An 18,666-nucleotide genomic window follows, 5' to 3' on the forward strand; every position below is an offset into this window, starting at 1 on the left:
TGACGTTTCTGTAACTAGAAAACTGTGACACTTAATACTTACATGTGGACTGAATACATATTATACAGATTTTTACATTTGGGATATAACGGTTGTCCTGATAGTGTTTGAAAGTTGAAATGCTCCAAAAATGCCACAACAGCATGTAAAAATGTGACAGAAACTCTGGTGGATTTGTTCTATGTTAGGTGTAAAAGGGTTAATTTAATTGTATTTTCATGCTATGGCATTATGGTTAAAAACTATTATATCAACATGGAACAACTGAACTGAAACAAAAGCAAGAGAAAGCGAGCGGGTCAAGAGTACGATGAGAAGGAGGGATTTAGAAGGAAAGAGACAGAGAGGATACAGAGGGAGGCGGGGGGTGAGTGCACATGGAGCATGGTTTTAGTTCAGTGGAGTGAACTGACAGAGGAGCTCGCCACAGAGGGAGAAATATTTGGACTCCCAGCAGCGTGGAGGGACACTGGAAGGCTTCTGTGAGGTAAATGCACCGCTCATCGTGCTGACTCTGCACACGGAAATTAAATGGAAGTTTCTGTGATTTCTTAACAAAGCTTTTATTTCCATGTGTCAACAACCATCAAGAGGTTAGCAAGCTTTAGCGTGAGAGGTTAGCAGTAAGTCGGGGGGGGGAGCTTCCAGGCTCTGTCTTATATCAATTCAAGAAGTGTCAGCTGCAGTAACGGCAGCTGCAACAAGGCCGTGTTGTGCATTCTCACACAGGAACACATGTTCACTTTCTGCACTGCACTGAAGCATTGCTGCACTGTTACATTCATACATGTTATAATAGTTTGAGAGTGCATCACATTCTTTCAACATGACTCATTTGCCAAATGTGGACTGTTAAAAAAGAAGCTTAATTTGTGGCATTAACAGTAAAACAATAATAATAGACACAGAAACCCTGTGAGCCACATTCCCAGCAGCTGATAACATCTGTGTGAGTAACCTCTTTCACCTGACAGGATATTTATTTGGTTCTTCTATGGAGCTTCTTCATTATACCTGAGCACTCAGACTGCTTCCCTCATTTACACAGGATGTTTGTTCTACTGTCTCACACATTCACACCCCGATGGCTCCCTCGGAGAGCAGCTTGGGTTTTGTATCATGCCCGAGGATATTAGGCATGCAGACTGGAGCATGGACTGAACAGGGATCAAACCAACAACCTTCCAATTAGTAGATGTCATATTTGAAAAATTCAGGGCATTAAAAATGAAAGCAACTTGAGCTGCACTTTAAATCTTATTTAAATGTTGAAAAGTGACACAATTATTGTAATGTCCAGGTCAGCCCTCCATTTATGTCCCTTTTATTTAAAACATGTGTTCACTCAGAGAGAATCCATAAGACACTGGGAGAACACAGAGTAGTTTCAAACCCAGGACCTTTCTCCTGTGAGGCGACAATGCTAACCGCTGCACCACTGCACTGCCATTAGTGTAAAAGCTTGTTCCTGAACCTTTAATTAGTATTAGTTTGTCAAGGAGCTCCTCTGTGTATCAAAGTATTCTGGAGTTAATTCTGCGGCCATCTGTCCGTCAGCTTAAGCTTTTCCCAAATCGGGTCATGCAGTAGGACAGTGATCCCAAGCATGCCTACAAATCTACAGCAAACGGCTAAAAAGACAAAAGAATCAAACCAAAGTCTAAACTTCAACCCAGCTGGCATGATGTGTCAGGACCTCATGAAGCTGTGCATAACTGAATGCACACAAACACAAGCAGCGTTTTTCATTTCAATCAGGTTTGTGTAGTGCCAAATCACAGCAGCGGTCACCTCAAGATACTTCATATTGTAAAATAATGACCATACAATAATGCAAAGACCCCCCCCCCCCCTTCAGAAAAACAAAAAACAAACAAACAAACAAAAACAGAAATATTCAAGTGCCAGAAATGTACCATCACATCAAAGTAAAGAAAGTTTCCATAATTAAATGACAGTAAATGTCGTCATGTGATAATAATTTAAATATGGTTGTTTTACTTTTAAATTTACACAAAATATTTTGTATTTTAACAGATTTTATATAGTAAATAAAGTTGAAACAATGAAATGACTAATAATATGGTCAAACACATTTACATAGACCTAATATTGCACAAATGCGCTGTTATTGGGTTTTATTATGAAATTTAATGTAAAAAAAATCTTGTACTTTTATTCCATAATTGAAGTCAAAATACTTTTATTAAACTAGTAACTGGGTTTAAAAATGACAGTAATCTAATGATCATCTTTGTGCATATGAAGTGTATAATGGGTTTGTCCATCTAGCATGGATTCAGCCTTTTACAATAGCCAGAAAACGGTATTGTAATTATAATATAGTTTGTTACAGATCACATCAAGTAGATACTAATGGTGTGAATATTGAACGAGCTGACTCCAGACCATCACACTTCCTCCTCTGTGTTTGACAGTCCACACGCTGTGGAACCGTCCTTTCACCCACTCGACGGCGTACAAAGATCCCGTCTGATGACCCGAAGATTTCAAATTTTGATTTATCGGTCCATAACAGTGTTCTTCAAGTTACTTCAAAAAAAGTAATTAGTTACTCATTCTCCAAAAAAAAGTAATCCCATTACATTACTGATTACTTATTTTCAAACATAATAGTTACTTTATTACTTAGTTACTTTTAAAAACATGATGCACAACCTGTAATAAAGCAACAGACCTTTCAGCCCAATTCTATTTTTCTGCATAATCATCATATAAGATGTAATCCAACAGAAAGCCTCTTCCTAAAAAATGTTTTATTAGTTTTAATCTTTGAACTTTAAGCACATCGAGCAAGAATTAAATTATATGCAACATTCTCTGACTTGTGTTCAACATTTAAAGCTATTTTCTGCACATTCCAGCAGATAAAATCTAATCATGTTTTAAATAGATGCAAGTAAAAAAAGAAATCTTAAATCTATTGTCTGTGTTTATCAGGAGTGGGGCGGGTGGAGGTTTGCCCACAGTGGTCATGTCAGTGGGGGGATCCGGGGGTTTCTCTGTGAGCGTCACGTTCCCGTGGCAGCGCGCTCGCTGCTCGCTCAGATTTCAAGTTTCATTTTTCGCTGTAAAAAGACGTTTTCTTCCCACGCAGAGTGAACACCGGACACTAATGCTTTTGTCACTTTTTACAGAATCAAACTCAAAGTAATGTGATTACTTCCACACTTTAAACGCTGCATGGTCGTACTCTCTCCATCCATATGATCCATTGTTGATCTGCACACAGCTGTTACCACATTGTCATGAGACACTCTCACAAACAAAATCACGGTTTAGTAACGCAGTAACGCAGCGTTCCTACGGGAAAGTAACAGTAATCGAATTACTTTTTTTGCAATAGTAATCCCTTACATCACTCATTACATGAAATAAGTAATCAGATTGCATTACTGTCCATCTCTGGTCCATAATACCTTCTTCCAGTCTTCAGTAGTCCAGTGTCGGTGTTTCATGGCCCAGACAAACCTCTGTCTGACGTCTTCTTTCTTTCTGCAACTCGTCCTGTCAAACCTGCAGCTCGAAGTTTTCTCTTCACAGCTGGAACTGAGACTTTCTCACTACGACCACTATAAAGCTGCTTGAAGCTGTTGTCCTGTGAGCCGCCATCACACAGCTGTTAACTCTCAGAAACTTGTGTCTGATTGAGTCGTGTCTTTGGGTCTGCAGACCTCCTCCTGTCACAGTTTGTTTCTGAGCCTTTGGATGCTGAAGGAAACTGGACTCACTGACACTTTGACTTTCTTTGCAGTTTCTCTGTAGGACAGTCCGACATTTATAAGTGTTATGTTGGTCTGTGTCTCTTCCACTGTTAATCTCACGATTTTGTACCAACACACTACTCTCAGCAGTACTGTTCAACTGATGCTGACGAGGGCACCACAGTGTGTTCCAGCACTGCTTTATGCAGACAGAGGGGGTTGGAAGCAATGCAGAAAATACAGAAAAGTTGAAACAGCTGTAGGATTTAGTAGCACCAGCTTTCAAGGCTTGCTCAGCCTCCATCGCTGCAGAACAGCTTTAGGTTGTTAACCCACGCTGCATTCCCCGAAAAAGTCCTTTTGTCTAATTCTGAAATGTACATTATTTTTCACTTTATCTTTGTTTTTAACCTCCGGCATTTCACCACTTAAATTTGTACAATTTCAAGCTATTTATAGGACTTAAAATGCAATAAATAACTGGAAAATTGGGATGTTCTAAAACTTGACCAGTAGTGTATATTAGAGAATGGAGAGATTTTACTTTATAGTGACAACTCCTAAGCAATTAGGACACTTAATTACTGTGCCTTAACTTTTTAATTATTACTAACAAATAGACCACAACAAAAAACAAACCCTAAAAAAAATAATAACTTATTCAAAAAGATTTTTAATGAGCCATAAAAAGCAGAAATGAAAATTAAAAACATTAAACCTTAAATTTAGAGTCACACTGAATGTGACAAGTTTCCCTGATGATTCAGGCTCCCAGAGGTGCTTGAACAGCAAAGATATGTTTGAATCTGAGTGCAGTTAATTTCAGGTAAAGTTTAGGTTAACTGTGAAACGGTGCACAGGTGGTCTGGCTCTACCAGGACAGCACATCCATAGATGCAGTTGCAAGAAGGTTTGGTGTGTCTCCAAGCACTGCCTCAAGAGTGTGGTAGAGATACCAGGGGACAGGCTATGACATGAGGAAAGCAGAACAGGACTGTGGAAAGGCATCGACTGTGCCTCGGGGCCAATGGCTTCATGCAAGCAGGAACCGAACAAACCCAGCCATAGCTCACAGTCAGCTCCATGCGAACTGTGTGAGATTCCCCAGAGAATAACAGAACTGGCTGGACAGGATCAGAAAGTCCCTTCTGATTGATTCATAGCCCCATGAAACAGCACCTACATCAGCTGCTGCTGTGGTAGCAGCTACCATGCATCAGCTGTCTCCATACGCTGCCAACCTTGGAGGAGTGTGTTTGTCTAACTGGAGACGTTTTACACACCGGGTCCTTGGCCCTATGTCACAGTGATGGCAGCCGTTCAGACACTGCCCCTCTGACGGAGAGTACCACAATGTGAGCGTAGTCTGTGAAGTCTGTGAAGCAGGTGCATGAAAAGACTAGTCAGGTATTAACATCACCTCCCGCTTGTATTTAATGGTTCAAACAAGGCAAAATGAACTGCTTTAGAAAATCATTGAGACAGGAAGGAAGGGGAAAAAGAAAAAAAATATGCTTACATAAAAAAAAGTTCATAATCCCACTTAAGTAATAGTACTTAAGTTTTAATAAGAAAAGTAAAAATGTATGCTGAGACCACCCATCTATCCATTTTCTTCTTTTAATGCAAAACAAAGCAAACAGAATTGAAATTGGCAATAAAACATTAAAATGACAGCACGAGTGATTCTGATGTGTGATTTCCTGTATGTGTCCTTGTGTCAGTGGATCTGTGTCACAGCAGGGACTCCACCATCTGTCCAATCAGTGCTGCACAGCAGTGTCAGGATCACAGGTGGGATAATAGTTTGTTCTCTGACTTTGTCTCCACTAAAGCTTCAAATGTAATATAGCATTAATAGATTTAAATATAAGTAACAAAAGTGAGACTTTGTAGCTGAACTGTTTTGTCTACATTATAATGCTGCTATTTAAACCTGTTCTTCCAGGTGTCTCTGCTGAGGAACTGAGGAGAACACAAGGTGGTTCTTCTGCAGTCACAGAACAGGACCAAACACATGGTCCAGCAAACCCAGGCCAACCAACAATGATCTTCTTGAGCAATGACAGTATATGAATTATCTGGGAATACAGTGGAATTCTTGCCCAGTCCGTACCAGCAGGTCAAATCCAGCTTTGGATGTTCATTCTCAACCTCAAACTAACCCAATTTTTAACATTGCTTTCCCTTTTTTTGACAAACACATTCACTGATGATAACAAAGAGATATGTCACTATATTCCTGGTGGGATCCTGCTTGTTATTGGACCACTCCTCCCAAATCCCTTTGCAGACTTCCCTCCACAACAGAACTAGCAGGGGTGCCATTACGTTATCTGGTGGAGGGAGGAAAAATCTGAGTTTGAGGCCTTCTTTGGGGGACGTTCCATCAGTGGAGGGAAAGAGGAGATGGCGGAGGCAGGGTAGGTTGGGAACTCACCGGATTAAAAGAGGATGGGTGTGGAACCAGTTCTTTGTCCTGGAGGAGTACATGGGATCTGAACCTCAGTATGTTGGAAAGGTAAGCGAAACAAAATCGTTATATACGATCGTTATATACGCTGTTACCAGATTATTTTAAGAGAGCTTGTGTGTACTCTGTACTTGTCTTTAAATCCAACCAGCAACTTTACCAACATTACTGACTCTTTACCTTCTGTTAATTTTAACAGAAAAGACCTGGTGTTTTTAGCTCGTCCATGTTGATTCATTTTTACATTTTGCTGCTTTGAGCTCGCTTGTACCAGGAAGTGGATTTGAATGAAATCTTTAGAAAATATCCAGATAAGGCTAAAATATATGCTTTCATTTCAAATGCTTTGAGATGTTTTATTTGAAATAAGAAGAAAATAAAAAGGCATGAAAACTAAAAAATCTCACAGAACTCTAAAAATATCAGAGGAAAACTATCAAATCAGATAAAACTAAAGTGTACAAACTCCCAAACTTTGTAGTATAACACAGTAAGATACTTAAAAATGAGAGCAGGTAGCTAGCTAAGCTATGCTACTACTCCAGTACTACTAAAAAAAACAAATACCAAAAAACTCTTTGCTGTTGCACCTGTTCAAATCTAATCAGCAAATCACATGGAAGAAATTGAATACATGTAAGTATTTAAACATAATGAAGACAACCTGGTGATGCACAATAGAAGCCAGTACAGATGACGAACACCCTTCCTTGTTGACTTGAAGTGCACATCAGGGGTAAACGTGTGAAAAACCAAGGAGAGAATCAAACCATGGATTTGGAGATTTGTTATACTCCTACTACTTTATAACTACTACTACACAGCTGGGCAGCCCAACTTTACTTACACAGGACATTATGACAGATGATCTCCATCTCTCTGTCTTTTTTTTTTTCCTTTAATGGAGATGGTCCTCTGTGGCTGAGTGCATCACTCTGGTTACCAATAGAACAAGCTGATTTTAACACATTGCTTCATTACAACATAATGTAGTATCAAAAGGTTGCACCATTTCTTGTCCAAATGAAATTTACCCATTTCTAAGCCTTGTTTGGTAACAGTGCAGCTGAAGGTAGCGTAGGCCCTGCTAGCTGTTCCCCGGCAGACCCCAAGCAGCTGGGGAAAGAGGGCGGCTGGGTGACGGTGAGGAGGAAAGCATAGTCTTAAACAGAAGCCCCAGGTACACCACCAACCATGTGTCTGTTTTTCCCCACTCGGTGACACACCCGCCGGGGGTCAAACTCTGGTAATTGGTGATTCTGTTCTCAGACATGTGAAACCTACTGGAGGAAACCTGGTCTTGTTAGGAGAGACGGCATCCATCCCACTTTGGATGGAGCAGCTCTCATTTCTAGAAATAGGGACAAATTTATTAACCCCCCCAAAATATGACTATCCAGAGTTGGGACCAGGAAGCAGAGTTGCAGTCTTACATGCCTCTCTGCAGCTTCTCTTCTCCTGCTACCTCCCAAAAACCCATCTCCATAGAGACTGTGTCTGCTTCCAAAAAGACAAAAAACAAACTAAAAACCAGCAACAAACAACTTAAACATTTACAAAGAAAGAACAATACAGTATCCACATCTGAACCAAAGAGTAAAACAGTGAAATGTGGATTATTAAATATTAGGTCTCTCTCCTCCAAGTCTCTGTTTGTACATGACTTAATAATTGATCAACAAATTGATTTACTCTGCCTTACAGAAACCTGGTTGCAGCAGGATGATTATGTTAGTTTAAATGATTCAACACCCCTGAGTCATTCTAACTACCAGAAACCTTAAGGCACAGGCCGAGGGGGAGGTGTGGCAGCAATTTTTCACACCAGCCTGTTAATCAACCAAAAACCCAGACAGACTTTTAATTCATTTGAAAGCCTGATGCTTAGCCTCGTCAAACCCAGCTGTAAAACTCAGAAACCAGTCTTACTTGAAAACTAAGCTCTCAAATCAGAAGTACCTGACTCCGTGGTATGATTCTCAAACACGTAGCCTAAAGCAGATGACTCGTAAGCTGGAGAGGAAATGGCGTGTCACAAATTTAGAGGATCATCATTTAGCCTGGAGAAATATTTAAATATACATTATACACACACACACACACACACACACACACACACACATATATATATATATATATATATATGTGTGTGTGTGTGTGTGTGTGTGTGTGTGTATATATATATATATATATACACATACATACTTTTATGTATTTATTCATCAAGATAAATCCAGCCACTTCGCACATAGGATTTGAATACAGATTGTTTAGATTACAGTTCTGGCTAACCAGCTATTGGCTGATATGTAGTTAAAGCTGTAGTGCTGTGTGTGTGTCTATGTGTGTGTCCATGTGTGTGTGTGTGTGTGTGTGTGTGTGTGTGTGTGTGTGTGTGCGCATTCCTTCTTCTGGAGGATTTGTGCTCCTCCCACTGACAGCAGGTATCTCCCCTCATAATCAGCTTTGCGGGTTTTAAAGAAGAAGAGGGGAGCAAATAGGGCTGTTGGGCAGTGTTCACACTGTGTGTGTGTGTGTGTGTGTGTGTGTGTGTGTGTGTGTGTGTGTGTGTGTAAGAAAACTACTGATTGTCGTGTTACTCCCATTGGGGAGGGTGTGCACTGAGTGTGTTGTTTAGCAGCAGATGTCAGTGGACTCTGGTTGTCAGTTTGTATTACTCTGCTTTCCTTCGGATCTTTGATCTTTGCTCTTTGTATATACCTATCAGGACTTATAGTGCTTCCCCAGATGTGCAAGTTGTCAGTTCCATAGGCGTTGATGCGCACCAGCTCCCCACGCCCCCCCATCAACACCACCACTGAGTATTAAGCTGAATAGTCCCTCTCCTTTGTAGTTTTACAAAGAGAATTTGTCTGATCACTGAACTATTTTCCACATAAGTTTTGTACCAGAGCAGACGATGGTATTTCTGGATAATGTTGATCTCTGACTTCTTGTTACCACAGCAGAGCTGTAAACAGCAAACTGTGTTCAGAACTGATGCTGGAATAATGCTGATGGCCTGACGGCTTTCAGTATTGGTTTTTAGCCTTGTCAAGATTCTTGGACTCTTTATGTCATTATGTACGGTAGATGATGTGATTTTTAATGTCTTTGATGACTATTTTAAATGATTCAAAAATAATTTTTAGGCAGGATTATTTCAGATTGGTTCACTTCTGTCCATCATTACTTACTTATGATTTCGTATAATTGTCTCATTATAAATATTTTATATGTTTTCCTGTTGAGAGAAGAAACAATTCACAGATAAACATAACATGTTTTTATCATTGCATTCGGTTGATTTACATTTTACAACTTTTTTGGACATGTGGTTGTAAGTGCACTGAGGTGATGGTTTATTAGCTCGTGTCGCTCTGAGTTTCATGCATGAACTGTTTTTGTCTGACACAGTGATCAGTGTTTGGAACTTAAAAGTGTGCCTCAGTACTGGGCTACCCCCGCTCTGTAACATCGTCACATTTCTACTGCAGCTGATCGTTGACTATCTAGGAGGGACTTCATTCCACAAACTGACTTGTTGCAATGGTTGCAACTTATTACAGTTTATTACGCCAACATCTTAGCTGACTCGTTATTAATTAAACTACAAAAGGTCTAAATAGATCCTCATTGCAATGTTTGGAGCCCACTGGTCAGTTAGTTGTTGACTTTCATATTAATATTTGAACCCCTTTTAGATAAGTGTGATGCCCTGCACAGTAGAGCACAGTAGAGCACAGTAGAGCTTGTTTTGAAAATATTTGTTGACTTTATATTTATTATGGATGATTTATTTGGAAATAGTGTTGGTCAGTATAGTTATTGTAGTATTTATTCTACAAAAAAGAGATTATTCTGTTGAATGAGAAATTATGTTGTTTGATTAATAAACTGTATTATTATTAGGCGTGGGACTCAATTAAAACAAATAATCTAATTAATTAGAGGCTTTGTAATTAATCATCTCGGTTAATCACATTTAATCGCACAAGAAAATATTCTTGTGCAAATGTTTTTTTTTTTAATTTAAAAGGGTTTTAGTGGGCGACAGAATCAAATAATAAACATGGACATGAATATTGGAAACTCACGCCATTTTCAAAGTGGCTTTGTTTTTAAATAATAATAATAATTTCAACATAAGTGAAGTTTAATCTTCTTAAAAAATAAACATAAAAGGTTATTTGAGCAGCTTCACCTTTAAACTCTGAGTAACCTAAGCCAATGTTATTTTGTACATTAGGCTAAAACAGTGAATATAAAACATGTTGCTCCGGCGGTAGAGCATCAAATGATTGGAAGGTTGGTGGTTCGATTCCTGGCTTCCTCTTAGTCTACATGCCAAATATCCTCATCCATCGTATATGAATGTTAGATAGGCACTAACAGCTTAGAAAAAGTGCTTGTGTGATTGGGTGAATGAATTAGTTGTATAAAGCGCTTTGATGCTCAGAGTAGAAAACCACTACATAAGAACCTCCATGCTTATTTACTGTCCGTCTCTTTCAGCCAGTTACTTAGACAAACTAGCCTGTTCACATGTTCAGAGCAGCTTTTTGTTTCTATGTGTTAATTAATACTAATTATTATGAAAACATTGTGGTTCAATGTAAACACTGAACTCATTCATCTGTTACAGTGTTAAACCCAAATGTTTCTAGTTAGCATGGGATTTGGACTAAAAATGGCATGTTAGTGAAAAATTTATATTTGACAAAGATGACCCAAATAAACCCAAATAAATTAAAAAACTGTTTTTAAATGATGATTTCATTTGCAAACAAAAAACATTAACCAAAGTTAGAGCAGTCTGACTATTCTACACTGACCTCTGGCATCAACGAGGCTGCTGCTCACCCTCTCTAAACCCTCGAGACAGGAAACTCCCAGCAGATGAGGGTTTCAAACTCCGGCCCTCGAGGCCTGCAGCAGATAGCAGTTTCTGAAATAAACCCAGCCCACCTCACTCCCAAACTATGCCACGTTCATAGTCACTTCGATCACTCTTGTTCCACTTCAGCAGCTTATACTGACCAAGTCTACATGCTTACAAACAGATACACATTACACACTATGTCATGCTGATTAGATACTTGATTAGATACAAGTCAGTGTATTCATATCGTTCTCATAGACAACAAATGAAGACTGATGCAGCTAATGTGCATATCATCTCGTAAATAAGAAAACAATACAGTATTTGTTGTAATGATTTTCTGACACATAATTTCCTCTGCAGCTCCACACAGAGATGGACCGGGGAGATAATGCAGTGAAATATACACTCTCAGGAGAGGGAGTGGGGTCTGTCTTCACCATTGACCAAAAGACAGGAGATATACATGCACAGATGGTGCTCGACAGGTCAGTACCTCCCAATAATAATGTCTAAACTGACTAAGCACCTAAAAACAGTAATATCGAAGTAGGAACCTAGAGAAGGCACATCCTCCCAAACTGTTTTTCTCAGGAGGTGCAATGGATGGGGAAGTGAGACTTGGACAAAACAGAATCAACCTTTTTCTGTCAGAGAGATGATTGTGTCCACAGAGATGCTGACTTTGGCTGAGCACAAAAGATTTAAGATTCAAGGCGATTTTTTTTTCCAAAAAACAGGCTGCGGGGGGACAAGCTGAGGCTTGATCGGCTTCAGCTGAGTCACCTGAGCAAGAATGTTTGATGTTCAGGACCTGAAACAGCTGCTAACCTCAGGAAACATCACTGAACATATGCATTAGCTTTAAAACTGAAGATGTGTTATTACAACTTTCTCCTGAACCGTCACTGCGGCAGACAGTCCTGTGGTTTGGAGACTTTGGGAGTCGTTAAAAAAAGACCAATCATGGGTAACATCTGCCTTCAGTTTCTACCGTTGTGGCTCAAGGGCTTGATAATATTCACCTGCTGCCATCACATCGTGTTGCTGTCACTCGTTTGTACAGTACACAATAAAACTGTCCAATTTATATAAATGGAAATAAACCAGAGACTTTGGTTCTATACAAAACCAGCACGCTCTAAAGTGTGTGTGTGTGTGTGTGTGTGTGTGCGTGTGTGTGTGTGTGTGTGTGTCTGGGTGTGCGTGTGTGTGGGTGCGTGTGTACGTGTGTGTGTGTGTGTGTCTGTGTGTGTGTGTGTGTGTGCGTGTGTGTGCGTGTGTGTGTGTGTGTGTGTGTCTGGGTGTGTGCGTGTGTGTGTGTGTGTGTGTGTGTGCGCGTGTGTGTGTGTGCGTGTGTGTGTGTGCGTGCGTGTGCGTGTGTGTGTGTGTGTGTGTGTGTGTGTGGGTGTGTGTGCGTTAAATAAATAAGATATTGTTGGATATCTTAATGTCACATTAAAATTCAGAAAATCGTATCATAAAAGAAAGTTCCTCTTTGATATGATGGTAAACGAACTAAAATGATAAACTAAGCTTTGCACATGAACAACCCCGTAAGTATAAAACTGTGACAATGCAAAATAAAAGTCCATCTTTATTCATGCATTTGCATCAATAGACGAGCATTTCTATGGACAAAACACTTTCCTGTCCCAAAACTGAGTCACTACTTGATCTACAGCACATCTAATATTTCCATTTTCTTTAACAGTCTGTTTGGCAGCATGAGTGCAGCCTGACATGGAGTCAATGCTGAGACACCATGAGACTCATAGCCTGAACACATAATCATATCAGTTGAGTATGTGCCAGTGAATTCAGTGTGTGTGAATTTAATACTTGATGTTTTGCAGGGAGAAAAAATCCTACTATACGCTGAAGGCCCAGGCTGTTGACGTTCATACAGGCGTCCCTCTTGAGCCAGAGTCTGAGTTTATCATCAAGGTGCAGGATATTAATGACAATGAACCTCAGTTCCCGGATGGACCCTACAGCGCCAGCGTCCCAGAGATGTCCCCAACAGGTAAGACAGCTACAGGCTCGGATGCAGTCGGTGGATGAAGAATTTAGATACCAGAACTCATAAAGCTAAATGAAAGTGTACACTCCTTATCAAGGAAAATATATTTTAGGTATAAAAATAATACACAATGCAAAAAATTTATCAAAAATTAAACCAATTTTTTAGACAGGACAGTCTCTCGTAACAAGACCAGGTTTTTCCCAGAAACCTTTCCAGTTATCTACAGCCAGAAATCTAAGGAGATCTCCTTAGATTGCTGGCTGGCTCAGGTGCAGCTGAATATGTCACCCCTGGTCCGATAAGGTAGGGGAGAGTGATTGTAATTAGCAGGTGAAGTTTTTAAATCAACTGGCTCCACAGATAAGCTACACACTGTGGAACAGGAAGCAATACTCTGCTGCAGAGAGCAAACACCAAGTGACAGCGCCACTGTCTCTACTGTTTTCTTCTTCAGTGCCATGTGCCAAAACAATGCAGAGTGGTTACCTCCTCCCACAGAGCTTAATAATTCTACATCTTCCCTGCGTACCACTACTGTAGCTCCTCTGAAAAAGAAAGCCCGAAATCAGAAGTTCTTGATTCCCTGGTATAACCGTCAAACATGCACCTTAACACAGAAAACTTGTAAACTGGAGAGAAACTGGGATCTTATTTAGAAGATCATCATTTAGCCTGAAAAAAACAGTTTGCTGCTCTGCAGAAAAAAGCTTCTGCAAAGCTAGAACGTTTTAGTATCCATCACTGATCGAAGAAAATAAGAACAACCCCAGGTTCCTCTTCAGCACTGTAGCAGGGCTCGCAAAATTTCAAAATCCCTGGTAGCCCTTCGGGCAGGGACTCTTCAGTTTTTGGTAGCCCAAAATAAATTTAAGTAGCCCGAATAAGAAAGAGAGCAATTTTTTGATTAATGCTTTGTTTCCTGTTTTGTTTCCGTTACAATATTATACATTAAAGTATAATATTGTAACGGAAACAAAACATTAATCAAAAAATAGTTGAACAACAAATTACGACATTGTATAAAAATTACAATCATCAACTCAAATACTTGGTTCTAATTGAACAGACATTTCTATGAACTTGTAAGAACTGTGTAGGACATGAATCAGTCTGTGTCAGATCCTGAATCTGAAATTTCCCCTGAAGTCACGGGTAAGAGGCAAGTGGAACCAAGATCGAGGACATTTGCTTTTTGAAGTGTGCAAAGACTGCTAAATCGTGCCAGTGGTAGTTCACTCTTTGCAACATAGTAGCTGTTCTAAACAGATTTTCAGGTTTATTTTTAGTATGTTATTTGCAATTGGTGTTTGTTCTGGGAAAGATATTGCAGACTGAGCAATAATGCATTTCTTTCATTTGTCATGGGTTTTAATGGGGGCCTTTCTTAAAATGACTGGTCCCAGTAACAAAGGTGCTTGTCGACTCAGAAATTGAGGGAAAACCAACAACACACCCGGCAGAACATTATGTTATTTACACGAGTGCACATAAGTGGTCCGCATGTGCGCATTCGCTGTCAAAATAAAAGACGCGCACCAGATAAGAAGTTGCAACGCGCGTTTGCGTCCATATAAAAGGCTGTTTTTGTCCGCTGGAGTGGGATTTTCACGGCGCATTCTGCACCACATCTCTGTGCGTTCATCATTTGTTTGAAGCCAGCTCACCTCCTGCAAACACTTTTCCGAGAATACGCGCTTCTTTTGTGGTTCGGACTCCTTCTGACATTTCTTTGGAGGTGGAGGAAAACCAAAGTAATTGCTTAAAGGAGCTTCTTCAACATCTTTAAGAGTTCTAAACAAATGTCTGTCCTCCTCCTGAAAATCTTATGTACGCAAACACGCGTTGCAACTTCTTATCTTTTTTTTACGTTTTTTATTTTGACAGCGAATGCTCACCTGCGGACCACTTATGTGCAGCCCTGGTTATTTAGCTCGTCATATTGCAGCCACAGAAATTCTTTTGTCCATGAAACCATAAAGCTGCACTTTCTTTTTGCCTTATAGTCTGATTTGTCATAACTTTTCCGTTTTGTGGTAAGCTTTTCTTTGGCTGTCACTTCTTCACGCTGACCTGTCTTATTTGGCTCAGCAGAACTAAAATATATATCCTGCTGCTTTTACACACGCACTCACATAACGATCAGTGATTCTCTGCGCGATCAACCTCTCACATGTTTAAGCTGCGGGAGATTTCACTTGTCATGTTTGCATAGTAAGCTAACGATTGATAAGATGATGTCAGAGGAACTGGTGCTCAAATGATCATCACTCACCAATCAGTGCTGTCGCTCTCTATACACAGTTCGCGCGATTGCAAAGTGAAAGCAAAAAACAAGCGCAAATTCAAACGCGATTTCAACATGTCACATATTGACAGTGGCTCACCGATGCCAATGACATAATTACCCAGCTACATTTTCGAAAGAATGCAAAAGCATTGACATATATTTTTCCTTCCTACGATAGGCCGACGGGCAGGGCAGAGATAGATTTTGGTAGCCCGACTGGAAAAATCGCTAGCCCCGGGAGGTCGGGCTAGCGATTTTGCGAGCCCTGACTGTAGCCAGGCTGACAAAAAGTCAGACCTCTGTTGAACCAAGCATTCATTTAAGCTTATCTAGTAACAGTCTTCACAAATAAAATTTGAACCATTCATAACCATCTCACAGACTTAGATTTATGTTTAGCTACTTTCATCACCATTGATATTCATTTAGACTCTTTTTCTCCATCTTTCTAAATTAACTTCAGTAATTACTTCCCCCAAACCATCATTGTGTCTTTTAGACCCCATTCTTATAAGACGTCCTAAAATTAATTACTTCTTCAGGCTATGATCAACCTATCTCTATTTATCAGATTTTAGGTTTCAGAGCTCATCACAGCACAGAAACAGCTTTAGTGAAGGTTACAAATGATCTTCTTATGGCCTCTGACAGTGGACTCATCTTTGTGCTTGTCCTGCTAGACCTTAGTGCAGCGTTCGATACTGTTGACCATAATATTCTATTAGAGCGATTAGAACATGCTGTAGGTATTACAGGTATTGCACTGCAGTGGTTTGTATCATATCTATCTAATAGACTCCAGTTTGTGCATGTAAATGGAGAGTCCTCTTCACACACTGAGGTTAATTATGGAGTTCCACAGGGTTCAGTGCTAGGACCAATTCTGTTTACATTATACATGCTTCCCTTAGGCAGCATCATTAGAAGACATAGCATACATTTACACTGCTATGCAGATGACACCCAGCTCTATCTGTCCATGAAGCCAGATAACACACACCAATGAGTTAAACTGCAGGAATGTCTTAAAGACATAAAGACCTGGATGGCCGCTAACTTCCTGCTTCTTAATTCAGATCAAACTGAGGTCATTGTACTCGGCCCTGAAAAGCTTAGAAATATGGTATCTAACCAGATTCTTACTCTGGATGGCATTACCTTGGCCTCCACTAACACTGTCAGGAACCTTGGAGTCATTTTTGACCAGGACATGTCCTTCAACGCACATATTAAACAAATATGTAAGACTGCTTTCTTAGGGTGTGTTTACAAGATCAAATGATCTGATCTTTCTTTTTTTGTTCTCCAAAGTCTTGGCATACATCCATCTATTTTCTTTGCTTATCCGAACCAGGTCATGGGCAGCTTAACCCAGAAAACCATCTGCTCCCCAGCCATCACATTCAGTATATCTGAGAGAACACTGGGGTGTTCCCAGGCCAGCAGAGTGATATGATCTCTTCATTGTGTCTATCTCCTCGTGGAGACATGCCAAGAACACCTTAGCCAGAGGTCACCCAGAGGGCATCCTAGTCAGATGCTCAAACCAACTCTGGCTCCTTTTGATGTGGAGGAGTAGTGGCTCTACTTTGAGCCCATCTCGAATGACTACAATGGTATACTGTCCTCCTCACTGTACCCACAACCCCATCTTACAATCTCCCTGTAAAATTCCTCCAACAACTGGGGCAGCAACTCTACCCTGACCCCGGGAGGACACCCTTTTCCAGCTGAGGACCATGGCCTCAGACATGGAGATGCTAATTTTCAATCACGTCACTACACTGCAAGCTGGAGGCCACAGCATGATGAAGCCTACAGGGCGCATCATCTGCAAAAAGCAGATATAAGATTCTGAGGATACCAAGTTGGAAGCTTTCCAGCACTTGGTTGGATATCCTGTCTGTAAAGACTATGAACCGAATCAGTGACAAAGGGCAGACCTTCCCAGGGAGGCTAAGGAGTGTTTAGATCTCCATGTGATGTTGCAGAAGTGTGTGAACCAGAACAGCCCTACAATATTCAGGAAATCGTGGCAAATCTCACCCACCCCTGGGGCCACCAAGGAATTTCTGAATTATTGAACTACGTTAGTGAACTCGGGGCAAGTTGTGCCCATGTTTCCCACATTCTGTTTCCTTTATAGGAGAATTAAAAAATGACAGTATTGTCCTCTTACATATGGTGAACCTCAGTAGTGGTTCACTTCCACAGCCACAGACGCATAAAATCAAACAGGCTGCAAACATTTGTGAAACATTGGGTCATTTCTGGGGCTCAGTGAATTCCAGTGAGGTACCATGATAGGATGCCATCTGTGCAACAAGTTAAGCTGTGAAATTTCCTCACCACTTAATATTCCACAGTTAGTGATTAGTGGTAGATGTGGAAGAGAGTAGGAGTGACAACAGCTCAGCCACAAAGTGACAGGCCAAGTAAGATCACAGAGCACGGTCAGCAGGTGTGTAGCACGCAGACGTCGCTGCGTTTCAGTTTCTAGAGAGAAACGTAATCTGTATTTACATCATCTGTGCAAACATGTTTGTGTTTGTTTAGGAACCTACGTGACACAGGTGACTGCCACAGATGCAGATGACCCCACGTATGGCAACAGTGCTCGCGTTGTCTACAGCATCCTTCACGGCCAGCCCTACTTCTCTGTGGACCCCAAAACAGGTGACAGGACAGCAGCAGGAACGTTTCTGTTACAAAGCAAGAATAATTGATACAGTTGTGCTAACAGAACTCAGACGTCACATGAATTCAGTTCATTTCATGATACCTCACGAGTTTCTCCTCAGTACCCCTGAATGATAAAACAAGCACCACAAAAGACAAGTTACCATGGAAACATGAGCTTTACGTTGTGACTGTTTCTATTGCAGGTCAATGTAAACATAGTCCTGCAATAGAAACATAAGAGCACATATATAGTGAAAAAACAGCAGCTTTTGTTCCTGTAAAGACCTTTATTGGGAAAAAGCTGCCGGGCGTCCTTCAGCAAACCGCACGTTAAACTCATTCAATTCAATTTCAATTCAATTTTATTTATACAGCGCCAAATCACAACAAAAAAAGTCACCTCAAGGCGCTTTATATTGTACAGTAGATACAGAGAAAAACCCAACAATCATATGACCCCCTATGAGCAGCACTTTGGCGACAGTGGGAAGGAAAAACTCCCTTTTAACAGGAAGAAACCTCCAGCAGAACCAGGCTCAGGGAGGGGCGGGGCCATCTGCTGTGATTGGTTGGGGTGAGAGAAGGAAGACA

The 18,666-nt window shown here is 40.5% G+C and overlaps 1 protein-coding gene across 1 annotated transcript in view; it reads left to right on the top strand.

Moving 5' to 3' along the window:
* The first annotated feature begins 250 nt into the window (after positions 1-250).
* The window catches only part of LOC146498466 (cadherin-12-like), a 32,166-nt gene continuing 13,750 nt past the window's right edge, over positions 251-18,666 (top strand). The window contains exons 1-6 of the mRNA XM_085141539.1: positions 251-487; positions 5,450-5,519; positions 5,674-6,246; positions 11,444-11,568; positions 12,937-13,106; positions 17,950-18,069. Of these exons, the coding sequence (XP_084997665.1) occupies positions 5,938-6,246; positions 11,444-11,568; positions 12,937-13,106; positions 17,950-18,069 (724 nt within the window). The 5' untranslated portion in view covers positions 251-487; positions 5,450-5,519; positions 5,674-5,937. The remainder of the gene's footprint in view (positions 488-5,449; positions 5,520-5,673; positions 6,247-11,443; positions 11,569-12,936; positions 13,107-17,949; positions 18,070-18,666) is intronic.

This window comes from Neolamprologus multifasciatus, chromosome 18, assembly GCF_963576455.1.
Source record: "Neolamprologus multifasciatus chromosome 18, fNeoMul1.2, whole genome shotgun sequence".
Lineage (NCBI taxonomy): Eukaryota > Metazoa > Chordata > Actinopteri > Cichliformes > Cichlidae > Neolamprologus > Neolamprologus multifasciatus.